Source organism: Rhinopithecus bieti, unplaced genomic scaffold (assembly GCF_001698545.2).
Source record: "Rhinopithecus bieti isolate Rb0 unplaced genomic scaffold, ASM169854v2 scaffold_42532, whole genome shotgun sequence".
Taxonomy (NCBI): Eukaryota; Metazoa; Chordata; class Mammalia; order Primates; family Cercopithecidae; genus Rhinopithecus; species Rhinopithecus bieti.
Genome location: NW_016818301.1, coordinates 1,823,447 through 1,849,734, shown reverse-complemented (window position 1 = coordinate 1,849,734; position 26,288 = coordinate 1,823,447). Strand labels below are relative to the sequence as shown.

Here is a 26,288-nt window from a genome sequence, read left to right as displayed (position 1 = left end):
AAAAAAAAAAAAAAAAAAAAAAAAAAAAAAAGTTTTGTTGGGTTCTTAAGAGTAATTTCTTCAACTTGGAGGAGTATTTGTGCTTTCTATCCTTTAGACCAGGTAGAACTCATCGATTCTAGAGAGTAGAATTTCAGTCTCATTCTTCTGTATACTGGCTGTGTGACCTCGAGCATGTTAAACCTCTGTTAACCTGTTTCCTCTTAGAATTTTGAGAATAAAATGATGTAATCCACAGTGCCTGACACATGGTATGCTCAATAAATGTTACTGCCTATTAATAATTTCTGTAAAAGGCAGACCTAATCTATAGTAGCAGAAAACAACCATGATTGCTTCAGGCTGAGTAAGGGGTTTACTGAAAAGGGCATTAGAGAACTCTTTAGGGCAAATGGATCTATATCTTCATTATGGTAACGGTTACTTAGGTGTATAAATTTCTCGAAAATCTGTTGAAGTGTATACACTTCAATAGTTAAAATGAGTTCGGTTTTATTGTATGCAAATTATACATCAAAGTTTATTTTTTAAAAAAAGAGTCGCTTAGATTAGACTCTCACAACTAAGAACTAAGTAATTTCTAAGATTTTATGGCTGCCTGAGACTGGAAATTATCTAATATAGTTCCTTCACTTTAACAATGAGAAAATTGAGGTTTGGAAAGTTAAGTGACTTATCCTAGGTCACACAATTCTAGAAAAAGCAAAACTGGATTTTGAAGCCACTTCAGGCTCCCACGCCAGTGTGTGTTCCAATTATATACTCATGTAGTTACTTGCAAATTGAGGTCTTTCCTTTTCTTCAGTTTGATAAACAGATTCTTAATCCTGGGTACACGGATGCATTGCAGGAACTCTGTGAACTCCCTAAAATTATGTGTAGGTTTTTGTGGTTTTGCAGTTGTGTATTTTTCTGAGGAAAGGATCCACAATTTTCATTTGATTTGATTTTTTTTTTTTTCGTGAGACAGAGTCTCACTCTGTCACTCAGGCTGGAGTGCAGTGGCGTGATCTCGGCTCACTGCAAGCTCCATCCACCTCCCAGGTTTACACCATTCTGCCTCAGCCTCCCTAGTAGCTGGGACTACAGGCGCCCGCCACCACACCTGGCTAATTTTTTTGTAGTTTTAGTAGAGACGAGGTTTCGCCATGTTAGCCAGGATAGTCTTGAACTCCTGACCTCGTGATCCGCCCGCCTCAGCATCCCAAAGTGCTGGGATTACAGGCGTGAGCCACCACGCCTGGCCTTCATTTGATTCTTAAAGGGTCTGTGCCTCAAAAAATGTTAACCTCTGCTCTCTTGGTTGGTATCCTGCAATTATTGTTAATGCTTCAAATAAGGTAATCTCCAGTAGGGAAGTCATAGATGAATTTGCTTGCCTGTCAGTGAGCAATGTGTGCTACTAGATTGAGTTCCATGTCAGCCACAGCCCTAGAAATGTATTAGTGAATTAAAAGTTCAAAGAGTTGTAGCATCTGAACTAGGAATCTTTAGAGGTGATCATTACAGAGTGGCATGAGGAGTAAATCTGCCTGTTGTCTGCCTGTGGTTTCATCGGTTGTTAAATGAGGTTAATAACTACCTTGTTGTGATCATTAAATGAAACCATGTTTTTAAAAAAGGAGAGTACAACAGAACTTTCTCTTCCCTCACCTGCCATACCCCTTATTCTATTGCCCACCTCCTTTTAAAAAGATGTCAATTACAGATTCTTTTTTGTGAAAGATGGGCCTAAATAACTCTTGGGATATGGAAGAAGAGTAGATACATTTTGAGTTTTGGTGTTTTATTTAGGGATGACGTCCAAAATATTTTACCAGTCATCTGGTTATATAGATTAATATATAACTCAAAATATAAGAATGTTTTCCCTTTTATTCTCCGAAACAATGAAATTCCTATATGTGTGTTACAAAATTGCTTGTTGTATGTCTGTGTGTGTGTTGGTGGTTCTCACTAAGTAAATTATGCCCCATCTGATCCATAATGTGACATAGGAAACTATGTCAAACTATTGCACTGACTTCTCTCTGAAAACAACACCTATTAAGTGCTTTGTAATCTCAGTAAGTAGAGAATTTCTCCTAACATCAATGCTCTGTTCATGGTACTGAGTGTTCTTTCAGATTTTGTTGAACTACCACCAGTAACATTTTACTTATTGTCTGAGATTTTTACGTATTAACTATATTGTCTAGGTCAAGTAATATAATTTATTAGAAAGTCATTTTTAGGCTGAGCACAGTGGCTTACACCTGTAATTCCAGCACTTTGGGAGGCCAAGGCAGGCAGATCACTTGAGGTCAGGAGTTTGAGATCAGCCTGGCCAACATGGTGAGATCCCAACTCTACTAAACATACAAAAATTAGCCAGACATGGTGGCTCATGCCTGTAGTCCCAGCTACTGGGGAGGCTGAGGCAGAAGAATCGCTTGAACCTGGAAGGCGGAGGTTGCAATAAGCTGAGATCACACCACTGCACTCCAGCCTGAGAGAGAGAGCGAGGCTCCATCTCAGGAAAAAAAAAAAAAGTCATCTTTAGATCAGATTTCATCTTTCAGGCAGATGAGAAGCAGTATTAGCAAAGCAGTTAAAAGTGTGGGCCCTGTTGCCACACTGGGTGGCACACACTGTGCCACACCCTGTGCCACCTGGGTACAAATCCTAGCTTGCCATTTAAATTTTAAATAACTTCTCTGTGCCTCAGATTTTCCTTATCTATAAAATGAGAGTGCTGATAAGTATTATAAGTATTTAGGACAGTGCCTGGCAGAGTAAGCCCTGTATGTTTTAAGCTCTCATTTTTATTTTTTAAAAATTGTATTCATCCCATGACAGGTGGGTATTCAGTTGGTGTAACTTACTATTGCTATTAAATTGGGGGTGAAATTCAACAGGGATGATGAAAAGGAGGATCCCTACCCTAGATATTTCCTGGCACCAAACTGCCCTCCTTTTGGCTAGAATGACAGCAGAACCCATAACACCAAGCTAGTGCCCATGGGGGCCACATTACCACCCACCTGACATGGTTCTAGCTCTCTTAGAATCAAAAGCACATGGAGGCTGCAACCCCCACAAATAATCTCGCAAATTGGAGTATTGCTAGCAGCAGGTGTCCATGGCTTTAGGAACCCATGTACGCACCAGGCATTGGCCTTTCAGAGTGCCCACACTACTGCCAGCAGTGCCATCTTCTCTGCGGGCATCAGGCCAGCTCCAGAAAGAGAATATATGGGGATGGGGCCTGGTGTTCAGGAGTCATGGTATGCAAACCAGTGGTTACGAGGGCAAAGATGGGGTATGAGATGCCAACTGCAAGTCACAGACTGGCTCTAGTACGGGTGATGGAGTTTACTGATGGTGGTATCTGTATGACAAGACTTTGGGGAAGGTCGACTGGAATGGGTACTGATTAATCAGGATAGGTACTGTATTGCCAGACCAGTGTCTATGAGGCCCCCTTTAGTTACTGGATTGTGGGGTCATCCAAGAGACTGGGCAGGAAACCTAATGCTAAAATTTTATCTTGTGTTCCTGCTGAGCGTCTAAGGTGATGTAATATTCTAAATAAACACATACCCTATCTTCAGGTAGGAATTACATTTCCAAAAATAGTTTTTAAGTTGAGGGCGTGTTTGTGGCTGCCTAGAAAGGGCAAGTGCCTGAACAACACTGCTTTTGCTGTGGGGAAAGGAGGAAAAAAGCTACCAGACTCCTTCTATCATATTGTTGCTCTAAGAGCTTATGATTGATTCCTTGAGGGCCATCCCTGAAGGGAGTTACAAAACAGCTTTTAGCAGATTACTGTAAGGCACTCAAAGAAAGCTTAAGCTGCATTGTATTTCAGTCTATTTAGCAGAACACCTTGTGGTTCTTTCTGTCAGGCTAGTGAAATAATAAACATCAAGCTAAGAGCTTATAATCAAGCTTCCATTTTTAAAAGGCCATTATTCAGGTTGGATAGAGTAAATTTGAATCCACCTCAAAGTCTATTTTATGCTTAATTCTGTTCTTCAACAAAGGCAGTTCTTTTTGTTCTTTGTCTTTACATCTGTACAATGAGTAGGTCATCATTCTGTCATGCTAAGGTCTATTGGGAACTTGCAAGTACTGTGAGAAACTGTATTATAGTTCAAAAAAGTACAGGAATATGCAACTTCATACCTGGTTAAATTGAGTGAGTTAATTCCTCTGAACATTAGTGATCTCATCTGCAAGTGTAGATAGCTTTTCCCCACCTCCTCTTTTATTTCTCATGGTTGGGGGCAATTACCTGAGAACATATTGGGCATAGAGATAGAAATCACCAGGAATTTGTTAGCAGTTTAAAGCTTAGGGGTAGCCATTATCATTTTTCTAGTCTCCCATCTTGTTTTCCAGATAAGAATAATTAAGGAACTTAACCAAGATCACAAAGATATTTGATGACTGTAGAGAATAATAAAATACTCAGATTTGGGGGGAGTATTGTGATTCTTTAGCATAATAATGAAAGCATGCCTGTTAAGTCTGTATTTCCTACATGAGTAAGTAATGAATGGTTCTCAAAGGGATGTAGTTAGATAATATATTGCAGAATCATTAAGAGGGAGAGCTTTTCCAAATTACAGATTTTCTGCTCAGTTGAGGGGGGATGTCAGAATCACTGGGGAGGGACCAGTAATGGGAAGACATAATTTTTTTTCTCTCAAAAACTATTTATATGGTTTTAAAAAAAAAAAAAAAAAGTTTATGCAAAAGGTTTTAGTGTAAACAATGAAAAGTAAGTCTCCCTATAAATCCCCAACCTTAGAGGTAACTACAGTTAACAGTTTTTTATGTGTCCTTCTAGAAATGTTACATGTAAATATGTAAGAATGTATTTTTTTATTTTTATATATATGTATTAATGGAAACATTTTATATGCTGTTCTGTAACCCTTTTTTTGTTTTTACTTAGTATCAATATTCAGTATATAGAGAGCTGCTCCTTTTTTTAAAGGACTACATAGTATCACATTATAAAGCTGCACTAATATTTAACCAGTCTCTTATTGAGAGATACTTGTTAGTTTTCTGCCTTTTTTTTTTTTTTTTTTTGCTTGAGATGGAGTCTCGCACTGTCGCCCAGGCTGGAATGCAGTGGCGTGATCTCAGCTCACTACAAGCTCCGCCTCCCAGGTTCACCCCATTCTCCTGCCTCAGCCTCCTGAGTAGCTGAGACTACAAGCGCACACCACCACACTTGGCTAACTTTTTGTATTTTTAGTAGAGATGGGGTTTCATCGTGTTAGCCAGGATGGTCTCCATCTCCTGACCTCATGATCCACCCGTCTCGGCCTCCCAAAGTGCTGGGATTACAGGCGTGAGCCACCACGCCTAGCCCAGTTTTCTGCATTTATTTATGTATTTATTGAGACAGAGTCTCACTCTGTCGCCCAAGCTGGAATGCAGTGGTGCAGTCTCAGCTCACTATAACTTCCACCTCAAGCAACTCTAGTGCCTCGGCCTCCTGAGTAGCTAGGACTACAGGCATGCACCACCACACCTGGCTTTTGCTTTTGCTTTTTTTTTTTTTTTTTTTTTTGGCGACACAGTCTTGCTCTGTCATCCAGGTTGGAGTTCGGTAGCCGTATCTCGGGTCACTACAACCTCCACCTCCCAAGTTCAAGCAATTCTCTTGTCTCAGCCTCCTGAGTAGCTGGGATTACAGGCGCCCATCACCACACCCAGCTAATGTTTGTATTTTTAGTAGAGACGGGGTTTCGCCATGTTGGCCAGGTTGGTCTTGAACTCCTGACCTCAAGTGATCCACCCACCATGGCCTCCCAAAATGCTGGAATTACAGGCGTGTGCCACCGCGCCTGGCCAGTTTTCTGCTTTTAAAACAGTGAAACAGTAAACATCCTGGTATGTCTTTAGCACAGCCCAATTATACCTACAGGATAAATTCCTAAACATGGAATTATCAAAGGGTATGTGTGCATTTTAGATTTTCATCAGTAACTGCCAAAGAGATTGAATAGTTGACATCAAATGTATATATTTAGAAAAGCTCCCCTGGTATTCATGGAAAATATATTTCCTCTAAAACTCTGTTGCAGGGTAAGACTTGGTTTGACTCTAATAAACTCATATTTACTTTCTTGTCTTCATCTGAAGCCTGTGCCTACTGCACTGGCACAAGTGGATAGAGAAAAGATCTATCAGTGGATCAATGAGCTGTCCAGTCCTGAGACAAGGGAGAATGCTTTGCTGGAGCTAAGTAAGAAGCGAGAGTCTGTTCCTGACCTTGCACCCATGCTGTGGCATTCATTTGGTACTATTGCAGCACTTTTACAGGTGGGTTTACATCCATGATTGGCAGTTCAGTTCTTTTCATTACCCTTGTATATTTCTTTACTTTTGCCCAAATGATTTGAAGACTTTAGGAGGATGATTCTTTAAGAATCTGCATTCGTAAGAACCTGTTTTAGAACGGTCTGAGGTATTTGTTAAAATGCAAATTCTTGGATCTTTATCCAAGAGATTCAATTTAGTCAGTCTGAGGTGGGCTGTCTACTCTATATTTTAATAAGCACTTTCACCACCCCCAGGTGATTGTGATGCAGGTGATCTAAGAACTACACTTTGACAGACACAGCTTTAGGAGTACTGTAAGATAAATCTACATGACAGCGGGAGGAAGGTGGAAGGTAGAGTATAAGGACCACAAGGTACAATATATTCTATGGAAAAGAAATGTTTCTTGAGGGTTTTTGTTTGTTTTTTTGTTTTGTTTTGTTTTCTTGAGACGGAGTCTCGCTCTGTCTCCCAGACTGGAGTGCAATGGTGCAATCATGGCTCACTGCAACCTCTGCCTGCTGGGTTCAAGCAGTTCTCCTGCCTCAGCCTCCTGAGTGGCTGGGATTACAGGCATGCGTCACTATGCCTGGCTTTTTTTTTTTTTTTTTTTAATTTTATTTTTAGTAGATACAGAGTTTCACCATGTTGGTCAGGCTGATCTTGAACTCCTGACCTCGTGATCCACCCACCTCGGCCTCCCAAAGTATTGGGATTACAGGCGTGAGCCACCGTGCCTGGCCTGGAAAGGAAATGTTGAAAATATAACAGCTGTAGTATTAAAGGTGGGTACACTTGTACATTAAAGAATAGATAACTGAAGTTAGGTTCAAACCAGAATGGTCACTGTTGGCTAATTAATTGATATGGCACAATACTAAAATACCTAGGTAGTGGCATGATCATCCATTAAAGTATTGCCCCAAATTCCTAATAATTAGATTAACTTTTCAACTCTTAAGTAAATTCACATTCCATCTCTATTGCATTTAGCCAAGAAACTGATCTTTGTTATGGGAACGTTTTTCTATGTAAAAGTTTTACAAATAATGTAAATGGAAAATTGTAGCCATGTGCAGTGGCTCATGCTTGTAATCCCAGCACTTTGGCAGACCGAGTTGGGAGGATTGCTTGAGCCCAGGAGTTTGAGACCAGCCTGGGCAACATGGCAAAACATCATCTCTACAAAAAAATGTAAAAATTAGCCAGTCTTGGTGGTATACCCCTGTAATCCCAGCCTCTTGGGAAGCTGAAGTGGGAGGATCAATTGAGCCCAGGAGGTGGAGGCTGCAGTGAGCCATGATCATGCCATTGCACTCTGCCTGGATGATAGAGTGAGACGCTGTCTCAAAAAAAAAAAAAAAAAGTAAACGGAATCGTATTGAGTAAATCATTACTTTTTGCCAGATAGTGCATATATTCACTGCGTATCACCACCCATTGATTCATGTCCTTACTATAGTTACTACCTAACCAGATTCAAACTTCTTTATGAGTCACTGTGTTTGACTTAACACTTTCTGGCCAGCGATCTCATCAATGTAACTTAAAGCAGGATGCTGGCAAAAGGAGGAATTATAAAAACTTGAGTATCCCTCAACTGATAGCCTCAGTAGCTGGAGAATATAGGAGGAAGTGTAGATGACTACATTTGCCTCCATAGAAATCTTCCTAGAGACAAATGTAGAAATGTCTTAGCTAGTCTCAGCCAAGTAAGTTTGTGATGAAAGGATATGAGCATTATTTCTGCTCCCTCTTTGATGATTCAGTTCTTAAAAGATGCACAGAATTAAGAACTATTTTCTTTGCCTTTTTTTGTTTTGCTTTATTACCATGGGAATTAATTTTTAGTTATTCTTTATTCATCTGATGCTGATTTCCATTTTTTAGGAAATTGTAAATATTTATCCATCTATCAACCCACCAACCTTGACAGCACACCAGTCTAACAGAGTTTGCAATGCTCTGGCATTACTGCAATGTGTAGCATCACATCCAGAAACCAGGTAAATGCTTTGGGTGAGTCACTTGGGGGAGCTATACATTGAATATGGTCCTAAACTTTCTCTGAATAATAAAAGGAAGGGCATGCAAGAGAGAGAGAGAGCAAGCGAGTGTGTGTGTGCGTGTGTGTGTGTGTGTGTCTGTGTGTGTCTGTATCTCTCTCTCTCTCTCTCTCTCTCTCTCCCCTAGTCTTCTGGATTCTTGTTTACTTTTACCCAAAGAACTTGAAAGAAACAGTGTTGACATTACAGGAAAGGTATCAGGCATATAGCTACTTCTCACTCCCTAACCTGTTATTAACACTGTGTCATCTGTGAGGCATAGTGCGTGGCATATAAGATAAATTTAGTAAATATTTTTCCAGCACTTTTCCCCCACTGAACCCAGATTTAACTTCAAAATCCTTCTTAACATAGCGTTCACAGCAGCCTCTATAATAGGCGAGAATTGGCATGTGAGTTAAAATATTTTTGCCACCTGTCATATCTGAAAAATTAAGAAAAGGGAAATCCTGTTCAGGAATCTACTTTGTGGACTTCTGTGACCCCAAAGGCACTTAACAGTCGTCTTACTGAAGCCTTTCCTCTTTGTCAAGTTTCCTTATGAAATATGAATGCTAGGTTGGCACTGACCTTACATAGCTTTAGAGAAGTTACTAAGAAAATGACTTTTAAGCACTTAACAAAAACACAAGAGTACTTTGAGTGTTAAAAATCTTGGGCGTTGGCTCTTCTACAAGGTATAACTATAAATAATGTAAAATAATAGACTGATTTCCATATTAGTTGCCTTGACTAAACTGTTTTCAGAATGGTTTGTGTATCTGAAATGCCCTAACAAAAAAAGAATGTGCTTTTTAAAGTATAGCAGGTAAGCCTGATAATGGCTGCTTTGTTTTGTTGTCTTGGTTTGTAAGGTTTATTCAACTGCACCTGTGAATACTATTATTCAGTCATAGGTGAGGGAGGTAATCTAGGACCATCTCTTGGACACTTAATAGCATTTTGTGGTCTATTTTTTAAAATCCACAATTGGGTATTTTAAGTTAATCAGTTTATAAGGTACTTTCTGCTGACTACAGGGAAAATCATGTGTTTTCTTAGCCACTGTGACCTGGACTAGGGTTTTCAACTTTTGAACCATTAACATTTGGGGCTGGATGAATCTTTGTGGTGGGAAGGAGAGGGCAGGAGAGGACTGTCCTGTGCATTGTAGGATGTTTAATGACATCTCTGGCCTCTGCCCACTGGATGCCAACAGTGCTCTATAATCCTGAGTTGTGACAATCAAAAATGTCTTCAAACATTGCCACATGGGGGAAAATTTACCCCATTTGAGAACCATTGATTGAAACTAATGACCAGTAACATTGTTTCCTAAGGATTCCTTGCTCTGACAATGTTAAGGCCTTACAGAATTAACCACCTAGAAATTTGAAAGTTCAGGATCCTTAGAAATCAACCCTGGGCTGTGAATGTAATTATTGTTTTCTTCCAGGTCAGCGTTTCTCGCAGCACACATCCCACTTTTTTTGTACCCCTTTTTGCACACTGTCAGCAAAACACGTCCCTTTGAGTATCTTCGGCTCACCAGCCTTGGAGTTATTGGTAAGTTATTAGAATTGTTTTGCAAGCCTGAAATACTCACAGTAGTAGTCTAAGTTGGATGTTTTGTCTTGCCGCTTATGATTTTTGTACACCAGTCATTCATTTTTCTCTTTGAGGTTGTCTCATTCACTAATCAGTAAGTATCAGGAACATGATGACTCTTATCAGGCACTCTTCTAAGTATTGTTAATAAGGCTTTGAGATCCAACCTTTGGGATTAAATTCAGCATATATGTAGAAACATTTGCTGGAATTGTAGGGAGAATAAAGCATAAGAACTCGATTCAATATATAAAGAGTATTATTAAAGGAATAAGAGTTTACATTTGACTTCCTTCTCCCTCCCCTCCTCTCCCTTCCTCCTCCCCTTCTCCCCTCCTTCCTGATAGGGCTTGTGTGTTACCCCAGGCTGGATTGAACTCCTAGGCTCAAGTGACTCCTCCCTGCCCTCTCAGCCTCCCAAGTAATGGCCATGGGCAAGCCACACCACTGTCTTTTTGTTGTTTTTCTTACTTCTAATACCAGAATGCTTCATATATCTGAACACCCTAAGATGTCATGTCAAAACACTAAGCATTCTGAAAACCCTGTAATTCTCCCATAACTCAGGATATGAATCTGTCAGTTCACCTAGTTAAATTTTTCTGCTAAAAGTTAATGTATAAATACATTTTACTGTGGGGATGATAAAATACTTTTTACTTAAAATATATATCAGCTATTTCAGATCCAGACTCTTCAGACATTAAAAGGAAAGTAAGGGAATACTGCTAAACTCCATATTCATAAATTCTCCACACTTAGATAAATGAAACATTCTTTCTTGAAAGATGCTATTTGCCAAATTGCACCTCAAGAAAAAGGTAAGCTGAATAGTTTATATCTATCTATGAAATACATTGTTTTTGCAGTTGGCAAACCTCTAACATAAAACGGCTCACCCTGTCTCACTAGAAATTTACCAAAATACATAAGAAGAAATAAACCATTCTACAAACTTTCCAGAAACATAGAAGGAGGGAACATTTCTCAACCTTTTGTGAGACCAAGCCATTAACTGTTAATAAAACAGACAAGCTGATTCTTTGGGAAAAGTCAGTAAAATCTGATAAACTCTAACCAGACTGACTAAAAACATTTATATCCTTAACGCTAACTTAAATCATTCTACCTTAGATGATACATTTATGAGTAAGGATATAAATGTTTTCTTTAGGCTGGGATTACATTGAGTATATGAGAGCAATGGATCCTTAAATGCAAACTTTAAATTGTATTTCCTGATTGTGTTTAATAATTTAAGAAAAAAGCATTGAGAAAGGAAGAACAAAACAAAAAGTGGCTTGATGATTAACATTTCATAAGCCCAGAGATAGTTCTTTGCTACCCAGGAGTCTGAGAGCTGAATAGCTGATTCACATTATTTTCCTTTTTTTTTTTTTTTTTGAGACGGAGTCTTGCTCTGTCGCCTGGCTGGAGTGCAGGCCGGTTCTCAGCTCACGCAAGGCTCCGCCTCCCGGGTTATGCCATTCTCCTGCCTCAGCCCTCCGAGTAGCTGGACTACAGGGCGCCCGCACGTGCCGGCTAGTTTTTTTGTATTTTTAGTAATAACGGGTTTCACCGTGTTAACCAGGATGGGTCCCTCGATCTCCTGACCTCGTGATCACCGTCTCCAGCCCTCCCAAATGCGGGATACAGGCTTGAGCCACCGCGCCCGGCCGAGCACTGGCCCGCCCCCTATTTTCTTAAGTAAAAACATGTTTACCCTTCGTGGCTCAGGCTGTAATTCCCAGCACTTTGGGGCCGAGACGGTGGATCACGAGGTCAGGAGATCGAGACCATCCTGGCTAACACGGTACCCTGGTCTCTACCTAAAAAAAATACAAAAAACTAGCGGGCGAGGTGGCGGGCGCTGACGTCCAGCTACTGGGGAGGCTGAGGCCAGAGAATGGCGTGAACCCGGGCAGGCGGAGCTTGCAGTGAGCTGAGATCTGGCCTGCACTCCAGCCTGGCAAACAGAGCGAGACTCCTGTCTCAAAAAAAAAAAAAAAAAAAAAAAAAATGTTTACCCTTATCTCCCATAGTAAATGTATATAAAACATTAACTTGAGCATGAAAAGTTTTAGTTAATGTTGAAAACTGAATACTTTTTTCCTAAGATCAAGTACAAAGCAAGGATGTTCATTCTCACTACTCCCATTTAATAAAGAGCCTTCAAATTAGAAAGGTAAAAAAACAGTACTAGCTACTCACAGACAATATTATTTCATAGACAATCCCAAATAATCTACAAAAAACTACTAAAACTAAAGCTAGTAAGTTTAGCAAGGTTGCAGGATACAAAGTCAGCATATAAAAAATCAATCATGTCTGGGCATGTTGGCTCATACCTGTAATCCCAGCATTTTAGGAGGCCGAGGCGGGTGGATCACTTGAGGTCAGGAGTTCAAGACCAGCCTAGCCAACATGGTGAAACCCCATCTCTACTGAAAAAGAATTCTAAAAAAAAGGCAAAAATTAGCCGGGCGTGGTGGCATGTGCCTGTAGTCCCAGCTGCTGGGGAGGCTGAGGCAGGAGAATCTCTTCAACCTGGGAGGTAGAGATGCAGTGATTGCAGTGAGCCAAGACTGTGCTACTGCGCTGCAGCCTGGGTGGCAGTGGGAGACTCTGTCTCAAAACTTAAAATTAAATTTCCATATACTAGCAGTGAACAATAGGAAATTGATTTTTTTTTTTTTTTTTTTTTAAGACAAGGTCTTGCTCTGTCGCCCACTTCTGAGTGCAGTGGCATGATCATGGCTCACTGCACCCTCAAACTCCTGGAATCACACAAATCCTCCCACCTCAGCCTTGAGAAACTGAGACCATAGGCACGTCACCACACCTGGCTATGTTTTTTAATTTTTTTGTAGAGACAAGGTCTCACTTTGTTGCCCAGGCTTGTCTCAAACTTCTGGGCTCAAATGGTTCTCCCGCCTTGGCCTCCCAAAGTGCTGGGATTATAGTTGTGAGCCATTGCACCCAGCTGAAATTTTTTTAAACTACCATTTATAACAACACCAAAACGTGAAAATTTGGGTATAAATCTTTTAAAATGTATCCATAATCTATAACTGAAAGCTACAAAACTGATTTCTAATGAAATAAAATGCAGAGATAAACCATGTTCATTGATTGGTGTATCAGTGATTCAGTATTGTTAAGTTGTTCGTTCTCCACGAAGTGATCTATAGATTCAGAGTAATTCCAACAAAATCCCAGCAGCATTTTTTTTAGAAATTGGCAGGCTGACTGCTATGGACTGAATTGTGTCCTCCCCAAAATTTCATGCTTTGAAACCCTACCCCCTGATGTCATGGTATTTGGAGATGGGACCTTTGAGAGAGAATTAGGTTTAAATGAGGACATGGCACCTCATGGTGAGGTTAGTATTCTTCTAAGAAGAGACACCAAAGAGCTTGTTCTCCCTCATTCACTCTCTGCCATGTGAGGACATAGTGAGAAGGTGGCCATCTACAAGCCAGGAAGAGAGCCTTTACAAGAACTATACCATGCTGGCACCCTGATCTCAGCTTTTTTTTTTTTTTTTTGAGACAGATTCTTGCTCTGTTGCCGAGGCTAGAGTGCAGTGGCATGATTTCGACTCACTGCACCCTTTGCCTCCTGGGTTCTAGCAGTTCTCCTGCCTCAGTATCCTGAGTAGCTGGGACTACAGGTGTGCACCACCACACCTGGCTAATTTTGGGGTTTTGTTTTTGTTTTTGTTTTTTTGAGACGGAGTCTTGCTCTGTGGCCCAGGCTGGAGTGCAGTGGCGCGATCTCGGCTCACTGCAAGCTCCGCCCCCCGGGTTCACTGCCCCATTTTCCTGCCCCAGCTTCCCGAGGAGCTGGGATTACAGGCACCTGCCACTATGCCCGGCTAATTTTTTGTATTTTTAGTAGAGACGGGGTATCACCGTGTTAGCCAGGATGGTCTCGATCTCCTGACCTCGTGATCCGCCCGCCTCGGCCTCCCAAAGTGCTGGGATTACAGGCGTGAGCCACCACGCCCAGCCAATTTTTTTATTTTTAATAGAGACGGGGTTTCACCATGTTGGCCATGCTGGTCTTGGAACTCCTGACCTCAGGTGATCCAGCTGCCTCAGCCTCCCAAAGTGCTGTGATTGTAGGCGTGAGCCACAGTGTCCAGCTTGATCTCAGACTTTCAGCTGCCAGAACTATGAGACAATAAATTTCAGTTGTTTAAGCCACCAGTCTATGGTATTTTGTTATGGCAGCCTTCTAATAGACTGATCCTAAGATTTATATGGAAAGTCAAAGGAACTAGAATATCCAAACATTTCTTAACAAAGTTAGAAGATATATACTACCTGATTTCCACACCTACTGGAAAACTATAGTAGTCGAGGCAGTGTAATATTGGAGAAAAGAAAGATTTACAGACCATTGGAGCAGAATGAAGAATCCAGAAATAGATCTATGGTCAGTTGATTTTTGACAAAGGTACCAAGACAATTTAGTGCAGAAAGCATAGTTTTTGTGCTTTGTTTTGTTTTGTTTTGTTTTTTGAGAGAGTCTGTCGCCTAGACTGGAGTGCAGTGGTGCAATCTCAGCTCACTGCAACCTCTCAGGTTCAATCGATTCTCCTGTCTCAGCTTCTCGAGTAGCTGGGATTACAGGAGCCTGCCACCATGCCTTGCTAATTTTTGTATTTTTAGTAGAGACAGGGTTTCACCATGTTGGCCAGGCTGGTCTTGAACTCCTGACCTCAAGTGATCTGCCCACCTTGGCCTCCCAAAGTGCTGGGATTACAGGTGTGAGCTATTGCGCCACCGTCTTCCTCTCTTTTTTTTTTTTTTTTAACATGAGTGTGAATCTGATCCCTTTAACTAACAAACCCCAGTTTGTGTTCTGTTATTTAAGTTCCACAACTCACTGGATAAACAGTTTGAAGTTAATTTTAACTGGAAACCCTAACTGTAAAATAATTTTGTTTGTCCTTATTTTCTTTAGGGGCCCTGGTGAAAACAGATGAACAAGAAGTAATCAACTTTTTATTGACAACAGAAATTATCCCTTTATGTTTGCGAATTATGGAATCTGGAAGTGAACTTTCTAAAACAGTATGTGCTTTTAACTTAGATTTTACATTGTGTTGACTCTTGAGCTGCTTCCTTATGGTTCTGGAATCATTTTCTGTCTTCAAGCTTTTGAAATTTGTATGAATATTTTTTCTCTTTTAAATAAAATCATAACAAAAAAATTATTGGAAAACCAAAACCATTCAGAAGAAAATCAAGTTAAACACTAAATTTCTTTTCTCCAAACCCATATCTCACTCCACAGGTAAATTCTAAGTATATTATTACAGTTTAATTTTTTTAATTTTAAAATTTCAATCCTGCTCCTTCTGTAACCAGACTTTTTTTAAATACATAATCAATTATATGTACTTGAGCTTCTGCTTACTATGTACTTTAACCGTGAATGACAACATGACAAGGTACAGAATTCTTACCTCATTGTTCTGTCTCAGACCTCTATTGCCATAGTCCTTTTGTCTTCTAACATTGAATATTGCAGAGAAGTCTCAGGGTCAGCCTAATTCTTTCCTTTTTTAGATGAACTTACTTTTTTGTGTGGTTACCTCCAAGTGTCTTTTATTATTTTTAAAGTTCATTTGATGATAATCATGTATCTTTTTTTTTTTCCTCTGAGATGGAGTCTCGCTGTGTCACCCAGGCTGGAGTGCAGTGATGTAATCTCAGCTCATTGCAACCTCCGCCTCCCAAGTTCAAGCAATTCTCCTGCCTCAGCCTCCCAAGTAGCTGGGACTACAGGCGTATGTCACCACGCCCTGCTAATATTTGTATTTTTAGTAGAAATGGGATTTCACCATATGAACCAGGCTGGTGTTGAACTCCTGACCTCAGGTGATCCGTCCACCTCAGCCTCCCAAAGTGCTGGGATTACAGTCGTAAGCCACTGCACCCAGCCAATTTGTTTTTGTTGTTGTTGTTGTTGTTGTTGTTGTTTGAGACAGAGTGATATAATCGCAGCTCACTGCAACCTCCACCTCTCAGGTTCAAGCAGTTCTTCTGCCTCAGCCTCCCACATAGCTGGGACTACAGGCACGCACCACCGCTCCCGGCTAATTTTTTTTTTTTTTTTTTTTGTATTTTTAGCAGAGATTGGGTTTCACCATGTTGGCCAGGCCGGTCTTGAACTCCTAACCTCAGATGATCCTCCCACCTCAGCCTCCCAAAGTGCTGGGATTACAGGCGTGAGCCACTGCACCCAGCCTCAATTTTTTTCTGAAAGAGCGTATTACTTGTGTCTTTTTTGTTAATTTGTATATTTTTCTCTTTTATTTGTTCAAGCCTCTTGGTTCAGCAACATGTTATGCTCTATTATCTGTCTTTCGTATTTTTTTCTCTAATCACTTTCAATTTTTAAATTTCATATTATTTGATTTTTTTTCAAGGTTACTTTTCCATATTGCTGACTATTTTTGGTAGTATTCAACCTCTGCTCTAAAATGTGCCTTGTCACATTAAATTACTTTTTCAGTCTAATAAATATTCTTGAGTTGGGTGTAAGCGGATATAATGATTTTTTTGGTTTTTTTATTTTTAAAAATATGTATATGGAATGCTTTATGAATTTGTGTATTATCTTCGCACAGGGGCCACACTAATCTTCTCTGTGTTGTTCCAATTTTAGTATATGTGCTGTCTAAGTGAGCACTGGTTTTTTAATTTTTAATTAAATTATTTATTTATTTTGAGACAGGATCTCTCTCTCTTTCTGTCACCCAGGCTGGAGTACAGAGGCATGGCTCACTGCAGCCTCGACCTCCCAGACTCAGTTGATCCTCCCACCTCAGCTTCACAAGTAGCTGGGACCACATGCCTGCTCCACCACACTCAGCTAATTATTTTTATTTTTTGTAGAGACAAGTTCTCCCTGTGTTGCCTGGGCTACTCTTAAACTCCTGGGCTCAAAGGATCTTCCTGCCTTTTGCCATAGTACTAAGAGTACAAGCCTGAGCCACTGTGCCTGGCCAATTTATTGTTTTTAAAGAGACGAGGTTTCACTATTTTGCCCAGACTGCAATGCAGTGACTATTCACAGGCATGATCATGGCACACTATAGCCTTGAACTCCGGGGCTCAAGCAGTCTTCCCACTTCCCTCTCTCGAGTAGGTAGCTGTGATACTGGCACACATCCCTATACCTGGCTATTTTTAAACTTTTTATTTTAAATATACAATATATGGATGACTCTCAAAGGCACTGCTGAGCAAAAGAAGCCAGACACATGGGAATTCATACTGTATGTTGATTATGTGAAGTTCAAGAACAAGCAAAGCCAATTACTGGCAATAAGTTGGATTTGTGGTTATCTCTGAGGGAAGGACATTGACTGGGGAAAGGTGCAAGGGAATGTTGGAATCATGAGTTGGTAGAAATACTTTTTTCTTTTTCTTTTCTTTTTTTTTGAGATAGAGTCTCACTTTGTCACCCAGGCTGGAGTGAAGTGGAATGATCTTGGCTCACTGCAACCTCCGCCTCCCGGGTTCAGGCAATTCTTGTGCCTCAGCCTCCTGAGTAGCTGGGACTAACAGGCACGCACCACCATACCCAGCTAATTTTTTGTATTTTTAGTAGAGATGGGTTTTCGCCATGTAGCCCATGCTAGCCTTGAACTCCTAAGCTCAGGCAATCCGCCTGCCTCCACCTTCCAAATATTCTGTATTTTATACAATATTCTGTATTTTAATCTGGTTATAGTACATAATGTGTACATAGGTAAAAATTCAAGATACACTTAAGATTAGTGTACTTAACACACTTTACTGTGTATATGTTTGTATTAGGTTCCTATATAACCTGCTGCTGTAACAAATTACCACAAGCTAGAAGCTTAGTGGCTTAAAACAATGCAAGTTTACTGTTTTATAGTTTTGGAAGTCACAAGTTATAAATGAGTTTCACCATTCTAAAGTCATTGTATCAGGAGGGTCGTGCTTTCTCTGGAGGATATAGAGGAGAGTCTTTTTCTTGCCTTTTCCAGCTTCTAGAACTGCATTTCTTGCATTCCCTGGATTATGGCCCCCTCCATCTTCAGAGCCAGTGGTATGGCATGTTCAGATCTCTCTCTGCTTGTCACATTGCTTTCTCCTTTGTGGTAAAATCTCTCTACATCTCTCTCTTTTTTTTTTTAAGAGATGGTGTTTTCTCTGTCACCCAGACTGGTGTGCAGTGGCATGATCCTAACTCACTGCATCCTTGAACTCCTGGCCTCAAGCAATCCTCCCACCTTGGCCTCCCAAAGTGCTGAGATTACCAGCATGGGCCACTTTGCCTGGGCTTCTCTACATCGATTTTAAGGACACTTCGTGATTACATTTAAGGCCTACTTGGATAAACTGGGATAATCCCCCATCTCAAGATCCTTAACTTAATCACATCTGCAAAGTCCCATTGTTCATTTAAGGTAACATTTGCAGAGTTTGGTGATTAGGGCCTGGATATCTTTGAGAGCCATTATTCAGCCTTCTACAGTGTTATAACCTCAATAAAATAGTAAAAGAATTCCACAATTCATTTTGATGAGCAGCTAAGAAAGAGTATCATTATCGTGATTGTCTGATTTGAATTAAACTAATATTTTAATATCTCTTCTATGTAAGACTTAATGAGCTTAAGTTGAGGGGAAAATTGAGGCCACGTATAAGCTTCACAGCCAGGGTATGTTTTATTACTGTTAGAATAATCTTCAAAGAGAAACTTTAAAATCTTACTTCTTCAAGAAGATCTTTTAAGAACAAGAAAGGCCTTACCTCGGCCAAATGCAGTGGCTCACGCCTGTAATCCCAGCACGTTGGTAGGCCGAGGCAGGTGGATCACAAGGTCAAGGGATTCAAGCCCAGCCCTGGCCAAGATGGTGAAACCCCGTCTCTACTAAAAGTACCAAAATTAACCAGGCACGGTAGCAAGAGCCTGTAATCCTAGCTACTCAGGAGGCTGAGGCAGGAGAATCAGTTGAACCAGGGTGGCAGAGGTTGCAGTGAGCTGAGATGGAGCCACTGCACTCCAGTCTGAGTGACAGAGTAAGACTCCATCTAGAAAAAAAAGAAAGGCCTTCATCTGGAAGAGATGAGGCATAGCTGAATAAATCATCTTGGCTTATGGAAAAGAGAAGAGCCTTAGATGTTCAAATGAGGCTTGGATCTCAGCTCTGCCACAATAACTTTGTCACTTGGGATCTTAACCTGGTGTATTATTGATTAACAGTTATACCTGGCACATAGTAGGTACTTTATAAATGAGAAGGTCTCCTGAGTTTTTAAGAATTTGATTATTACCCAGAACCTACCCTTGTATGTAAAATGAGAATAATAATGGTACCTACCTCATTAATTTATTATAAAAATAAGATAAAGCATGTAAAGCCTCCAGAAAAAAAAAACTGGTACAAAGTAATGTTCAATATGGTAATATTTATTATTCTTTGTACTATACATATATGGTAAGTTGTACATAATATGCAAGGATCCCTACTTGCTCAATTTTCTGACTGATAGTCATGCCTGGGAAAATGAGTAGACAATGAGAAGATTAAATCAGAGCAACTTCATAAACTCTTCGATTTTGTTTTGCTTCAGGTTGCCACATTCATCCTCCAGAAGATCTTGTTAGATGACACTGGTTTGGCTTATATATGTCAGACTTATGAGCGTTTCTCCCATGTTGCCATGATCTTGGTGAGTTCTTTCATCTATCCCTTTTACAACTACCTCTCATCACACAGCTTAATCTCTTAATAACTGGCACTGAACAACTTCAGTCTTCTGACTAGAAATAACAATTTTGGAACCTTTTATGATTCTTGGACTATCTGATCTCTGATGTCAATTAGAATTTTTTTGTGTTTTGTGTGTTTTTTTCCAACCCCTCCCCTTATTTTGGGGGAAACAGGGTAAGATGGTCCTGCAGCTATCCAAAGAGCCTTCTGCCCGTCTGCTGAAGCATGTAGTGAGATGTTACCTTCGACTTTCAGATAATCCCAGGTAAACATTGATAGGATGTATAGGACTTTAGGGAAATACTCTGCTGAACAGTTTCCCAATCTCATGGCATAGCTCCTGTGTCTTTAGGACAGGGAAGTAGAGATATAACTACATTTAATTTGTCTGAGACAGAACTTAGATTCCTTTTAAAATCTGAAATGCTGGCCGGGTGTGGTGGCTCACGCCTGTAATCCCAGCACTTTGGGAGGCCGAGGCAGGCGGATCACAAGGTCAGGAGTTCAAGACCAGCCTGGCCAATATGGTGATACAAAAAAAAATTAGCCGGGAGTGGTGGCGGACGCCTGTAGTCACAGCTACTCGGGAGGCTGAGGCAGGAGAATCACTTGAACCCGGGAGGCGGAGGTTGTAGTGAGCCAAGATCGGGCCACTGCACTCTAGCCTGGGAGATAGCGAGACTCCGTCTCAAAAAAAAAAAAAAAATCTGAAAGGCTGAATTTTAATAGCCATCAGAGTTTCATCTTCTCACTGTAACTCTCAATCCTACTGTGAAATTCCACAGAGTCTAGGCGATTCCAGGGAAACCTTATGATGCATTACTCCTGTTGTTTGAATTTTCTGTTGCTACTCTATGTGGTCAGAAAGAGAAGTATATTTTCAAAGATCTCTTAAAAAGGAACACAGCCCAGAGGGCTCTTGAATTCTATTTCCAGTTCTCTCCTTGATTCCTATAAGTTTCTTGAGCTAATTATTTTATCTGCTTATGTTCATAATCTTTCTGCCAGAAATCATACATTGTAGATATAATGCATTTTAGAAATGTTTGACCTTTTGCTTTGTAAATCCATAATTCATGCTGAAAGCAACTTGCTCATATTCTGCTAAACCACATAATGGAGCGATTTCTGTGTTCCTGGGAGCAGAGCTAGCTTGATTTGATTTAATGTGAACTCAGTCTCCTGCCACTGAGTTTATTCAAGCCCTACCTGTTTGTTGACCATTTTATCCTGTTCTTCAGTGGTTCTTGTTTTCACCAAAGTTTAAAAATGTGTCTGTTTAAAATTCTAGTCTGTTTAAAAAACTAGTCAGACTAGTTTCTAAAGAAAACTAGTCTGAGTGCAAATCTATAACTTTGTTTAAAATAGCTCTATAAATAGTTAACATTTACCTTTTTTAGGTTTTCAGATTTGACTTTCTGCTGGTCATCTTTTCAAAGAAAATGAAACATTTAAAAGTTCATCTGATAATGCTGCTACCATAGTTTTGTTTTCACTGTTCATCTCTTATTAAGGTTTTTAACCATAAAACTGAAGCAATTTCTGTAAAGACACAAATTGATAACTTAGTATAGAATTAAAATTCATTAAGTTATCATAATCTTGATTATATCCTTGTTAATGTACTGATTTTTGAAATATTTTATTTGCCATAATCCATATATTTCTAACATGAGTATTTTGACAGCATTTATTGTAATAAATCAGAAAGCTGTTTTAATGGAAGTAAACTATTGAAGCTTTTAATTTTGCTTTTTCATGAAATTCTACATTGGGACATCATTCAGAAAATGTTTGTGGATACAGATTTTGGAGATCTCTGAGCCTATGCCTAATACAGCTTTAGAGAATTTTAATGGCGTCTTAAGGAGCCATAGATTCACGGTATACTAAATACTTAGGTCTAAGAAGGGAGCTCTTCCCTGTCCACAAAATGTGGGTTTATTTGTTGGTCTCCCTGGTTGGTTTGTTTGTTTCTGATGTAGGGCACGTGAAGCACTCAGGCAGTGCCTCCCTGACCAGCTGAAAGACACAACCTTCGCCCAGGTGCTAAAAGATGACACCACCACGAAACGCTGGCTTGCACAACTGGTGAAGAACCTGCAAGAGGGCCAGGTCACCGATCCCAGGGGTATCCCCTGCCCCTCAGTGATCCTTGCCTGTTCCCTCCCACTACTCCCCCAAATTGGGGAAAGGAGGGGGAACCTATGAGGAAAACAGCTCAGGTTTTATCACCGACTGGGAATAGACAACCTCAATGCTGAACCGCACTGGAGAAAAGGGGCAAGGTACCCCTGCTGAGGTGCATGGGCTGCCATCTCAGGCCGTCTTGAGGACCTGGGCTCCCTCTGCTACTCCCAGGAAGTGGGCTCCTGACACAGCAGTCTGCCACCACAGCCCCAGGAGGGTGTCAACACCAGCAAATGCTGTATTTGCAGCATGTCTAAGATGACCCTTCTCCCCTACCTCTACCTAGCCACTGGCAGGGAGGGGAGGCAGTGGTGATAGCAGCAGCACTCTAGGCATGGTGAACGCCTGGGACCAAGCCATGTGGCGTTTTTTATTTTGCCTTCCTGGAAGACTCAAGATGTGTCTCTTCATTCTCTCTCAGTATTTGTTTACTTTGGTTTTTTTGTTTTTAATCTCAGAGAGAGGTGTGTTTAGTGGGCACAAGCTGTAATATTCAGCAAAACTTTGTCAATTGGCACTGTTTACAAGTCTGTTAGCTGCATAAGCTCAATAAAAAGTTGGTCTGGGCATTACATCCCCTCTGGCAGGCCAATAGCTGCATCAAGCTGTTGGGAGAAATGGGAGGGCAGGGGAAAGATGTAAAGCCAAAGGACAGCAGGAACCTACCACCTGTTTCCGTTCTCCCATTCTACTCCCAGTCTGGAATGCCACAAGGACCTTAACCTTGTTTCTGGCTTTAGCTGCTAGTTTTCCCAAATCTCAGTGCTTTCCCTTTTTTAAACTTCCCTTCTATTAAACTTAAAACAGACGTCTTAATTCATCAGGCTGTCTTGGAAGGGTATTGTATTGAGGGACAAGGGGCGGTGGTGGACCTCACCTTCAATCCAAGTTTTCAAAGATACTTTCTCGGTAACTGTAAAAGGGAGGTGCTTGGGATTAAGGTGACAGTCCACTTGATCCTATTATTTGTTTTAGTGTGAATTTCAGCAGCTCCATCTGTCTTCGTGATTATACTTGAGCAGTATTAGCTGTATGAGTTAATTTTATTCAAATTGAAGATGGTTGAAGATGGACGGCTGAATTCTGCTCACTCAGTCTTTTTTTTTTTTTTTTTTTTTGGAACACATTCTCTTTTGGTCTATGGGAATCACAGGGTTGCCGCTAAAATATTCACTTGTTCTTACCGTGTCAGAGATTTCCTCTTCTCTGGAGCTTAGGTGGCTCTTCACAATCCACAGGCTTGAATCTGCAACCAAGTGTAAACTGCCTTGCTTTCGCCAGTCCTTTCCCCTGCTAGCACCTGCTTTCTCATCCCCATCTCCAATCAAAGATGGGATTGCTTAATCCAACTCTGGAGAGGGACCAAGTCTTTTCTGCCCACTTCTCACACAATTGAGGTGTCTGAACAAGTCTGGGGAGGGAGGGTCTATAAGGGGCAGGCTCAAAAAAAAAAAAATTTTTTTGCGGAGGCAGTTTTGCCAACACAAGGGCTCCTTCAAGCCGACTTTCACAAAGAGAGCCGGACTTGTTAGTTGGCTTCTGTCTTTTTAGAGGCAAGAAAATAGTAATTAAGTAGCCTAGATGTAAGAAGGGCAGAATAAGCACTTACTCCCCTTGCCTTCCGAGATGAAGAGGAGAAGCAGGCAAACCCTCAATAATCGCAAGCCTGAAGAGAAGTGATCTTAGGGAAAGCAGAGAACAGAATGGACTGGATACACATCTTGACTCTAGTCTGTAGTCTGAATACAGAGTCTGGAGAGTCCAGTTAAGGTAACCCTGATTTTTTGACAACCGCCTTCCTGCTGAGCCAAAGTTTTCTCATTCCCCCTCCACTGGGGAAGCAGCTGAGGCCCAGGGCCTTGCTCCCTGGGACATTCTCTTCTCTCCATCTTTCGGTGCATTGGCCATGTTACTGTGCCAAAGTGTCTTAATTCTTGTCCCATCTATTCTTAGCTGGCCTTGGAACCCACATAGGAGTTGGTGGGGGAGGGGTGGAATGGATATTATTCATTGTAGTTGATCCTGATGTGTGTATTATATAAAGAGACCCCTCCCCTTATTTTGTGTTTTCCCATCCCTCTCCCTCAACAGGATTGAAATAAAACATGCTTCTGTTTTGTAAAATAATTTTCCTTTACACTGGAGATTTTATTCTGTCAGTATATGGGTAACTAGGCACTTTGGTCAGGTGATCCTTGTCATGCCTGCTTCTACCCTCTATCCACCTACACAACACACACACACAGCCCTACCAAGATGGCAGTGGTGGTTCTTTTGTGAACATGTTTTTGGGGAGACTCCATCTGAGGTACAAAAGCTGTTTGGGAGGCTGGGAGGGGGATGATGCCCCTTGCCTGATGAAAGTATCTTTTACTGGGACAGAACTTCACTCCTGGCCATATTGGCCAGAACTTAGTGCCAGTGTAGGGAGAGACTTCCACAGTGACAAGGTAATGCTTGAAACACCTTATCATGAACTTTGATGTTCATTTCCTCAAGTTCAAGGCTTGGAGCACATCTCCAGGATTGTTTCCATACCTGACTCTCAGTGGGACACAGCTGACCTATGCTTCCATGTTCTTTTTTCAAGGGCCTTAGAGGGCCTGTGGCTGTTTCATTGGTGGAACAGGAGCAGCATTGGTGGCCTTCAGAGCATGCCTTACTTACTAACTACATGTTATTCCTCTGCTCACTGTTCCTGCTGCTTAAAGGCTAGGAAAGGGGGATATACAAAGTTGTTGCTTTCAAAACCCAAAGAAAAAATTTGGAATAGGAAACCATAGAAAAAAATATTTTCTTTCCTGATACATTATGGAATTTAATTTTAGAAAATATTTTGATATGTTTATTTCAAAAGCAGATATAACAAGCAGAAAATGTGTTGGTTTGTTTTGTTTTTGGGAAATGGAGTTTCGCTCTTAATGCCCAGGCTGGAGTGCAATGGCATGATCTCAGCTCACTGCAACTTCTGCCTCCCAGGTTTAAGCAATTCTCCTGCCTCAGCCTCCTGGGTAGCTGGGATTACAGCCACCCTCCTCCACATCCTGCTAATTTTTGTATTTTTAGTAGAGAGGGTTTCACCGTGTTGGCCAGGCTGGTCTCGAACTCCTGGCCTAAGGTGATCCACCAGCCTCTGCCTCCCAAAGTGCTGGGATTATAGGCATGAGCCACTGTGCCTGGCCAACAAGCAGAAAATTTAAATAACACAATTAACATACCTGGCTTAATTGACATTCAGAGAACACTGCACTCTTAACCAATAGTATACATATTCTTCTTAATTACACCTAAGCATTTATCAAAACTGATCATAGCTGGACCATCAAGCCTCAAAAAGTTTTCAAAAAATTTAATACAATATTCTCTGACCACAGTGGGAGTAAGCTAGGAAAAAGAACTAGAAAGTCCCTAGCTGTTTGAAACTTAGGCAGTATAATTCTAAATAACCCGTGGGTCAAGAAAATCGCAAAGGAAACTAGAAAAAAATATATATATATACATACATATAGATATATATGTTTTTGTTTTTAAGGAAGAGTCTCTCTTACCCAGGCTGGAGTGCAGTGGTGTGATCTCTGCTCACTGGAACCAAAGCCTCCTGGGTTCAAGTGATTGTCCTGCTTCAGTCTTCTAAGTAGTTGGGATTACAGGCACACGCCACCACACCCACCTAATTTTTTTATTTTCTTAGTGGAGACGGGGTTTCACCATGTGGGCCAGGCTGGTCTCCTGACTTCAAGTGATCTGCCCACCTTGGCCTCCAAAAATGCTGGGATTGCAGACATGAGCCACCGCGCCCAGCCGACCCCATCTTTGTAAATACATAAAAGCTGAGTGTGGTGGTGCTCTCCTGTACTCCCAGCTCTTGGGAGGCTGAGGCAAGAGGATTGCTTGAGCCCAGGAGTTGGAGGGTGCCGTGAGTAAAAAATACATAACCTCGGCAGGGTGTGGTGGCTCACACCCATAATCCCAGCACTTTGGGAGGCTGAGATGGGTGGATTACTCAAAGCCAGGAGTTCAAGACCAGTCTGGCCAACATGTCAAAACCCCATCTCTACTAAAAATACAAAAATTAGCCTGGCATGGCGGTGTACATCTGTAATCCCAGCTACTTGGAAGGCTGAGGATTAAGAATCGCTTGAACCCAGGAGACAGAGGTTTCTGTGAACCAAGATGGCACTGCTGCACTCCAGCCTGGGTGATAGAGTGAGACTTTGTCTAAGAAAAAGAAAAGAAATATATAACCTTAAATTCACACATTGCAAAAGAAGAAACACCAAAGCCAGTAATCTAATATGAAGTTCCAGAAAAGGGAAAGAAATTCCAATTCACTTTTTTTTTTTTTTTTTTTT

At 40.9% G+C, this 26,288-nt stretch overlaps 1 protein-coding gene across 2 annotated transcripts in view; it reads left to right on the top strand.

Moving 5' to 3' along the window:
- CNOT9 (CCR4-NOT transcription complex subunit 9) overlaps positions 1-22,754 on the top strand; it is a 29,813-nt gene extending 7,059 nt beyond the window's left edge. Inside the window, exons 2-8 of one of the 2 annotated variants that reach the window (XM_017856807.1) lie at positions 6,145-6,324; positions 8,215-8,330; positions 9,826-9,935; positions 14,949-15,058; positions 19,607-19,705; positions 19,920-20,011; positions 21,732-22,754. In XM_017856807.1, coding sequence (XP_017712296.1) covers positions 6,145-6,324; positions 8,215-8,330; positions 9,826-9,935; positions 14,949-15,058; positions 19,607-19,705; positions 19,920-20,011; positions 21,732-21,957 — 933 coding nt within the window. In that variant the 3' untranslated portion in view covers positions 21,958-22,754. Of the gene's footprint in view, positions 1-6,144; positions 6,325-8,214; positions 8,331-9,825; positions 9,936-14,948; positions 15,059-19,606; positions 19,706-19,919; positions 20,012-21,146; positions 21,480-21,731 lie in introns of those variants that run through there. The other variant, XM_017856808.1, reaches the window with a different exon arrangement.
- Positions 22,755-26,288: the final 3,534 nt, after the last annotated feature.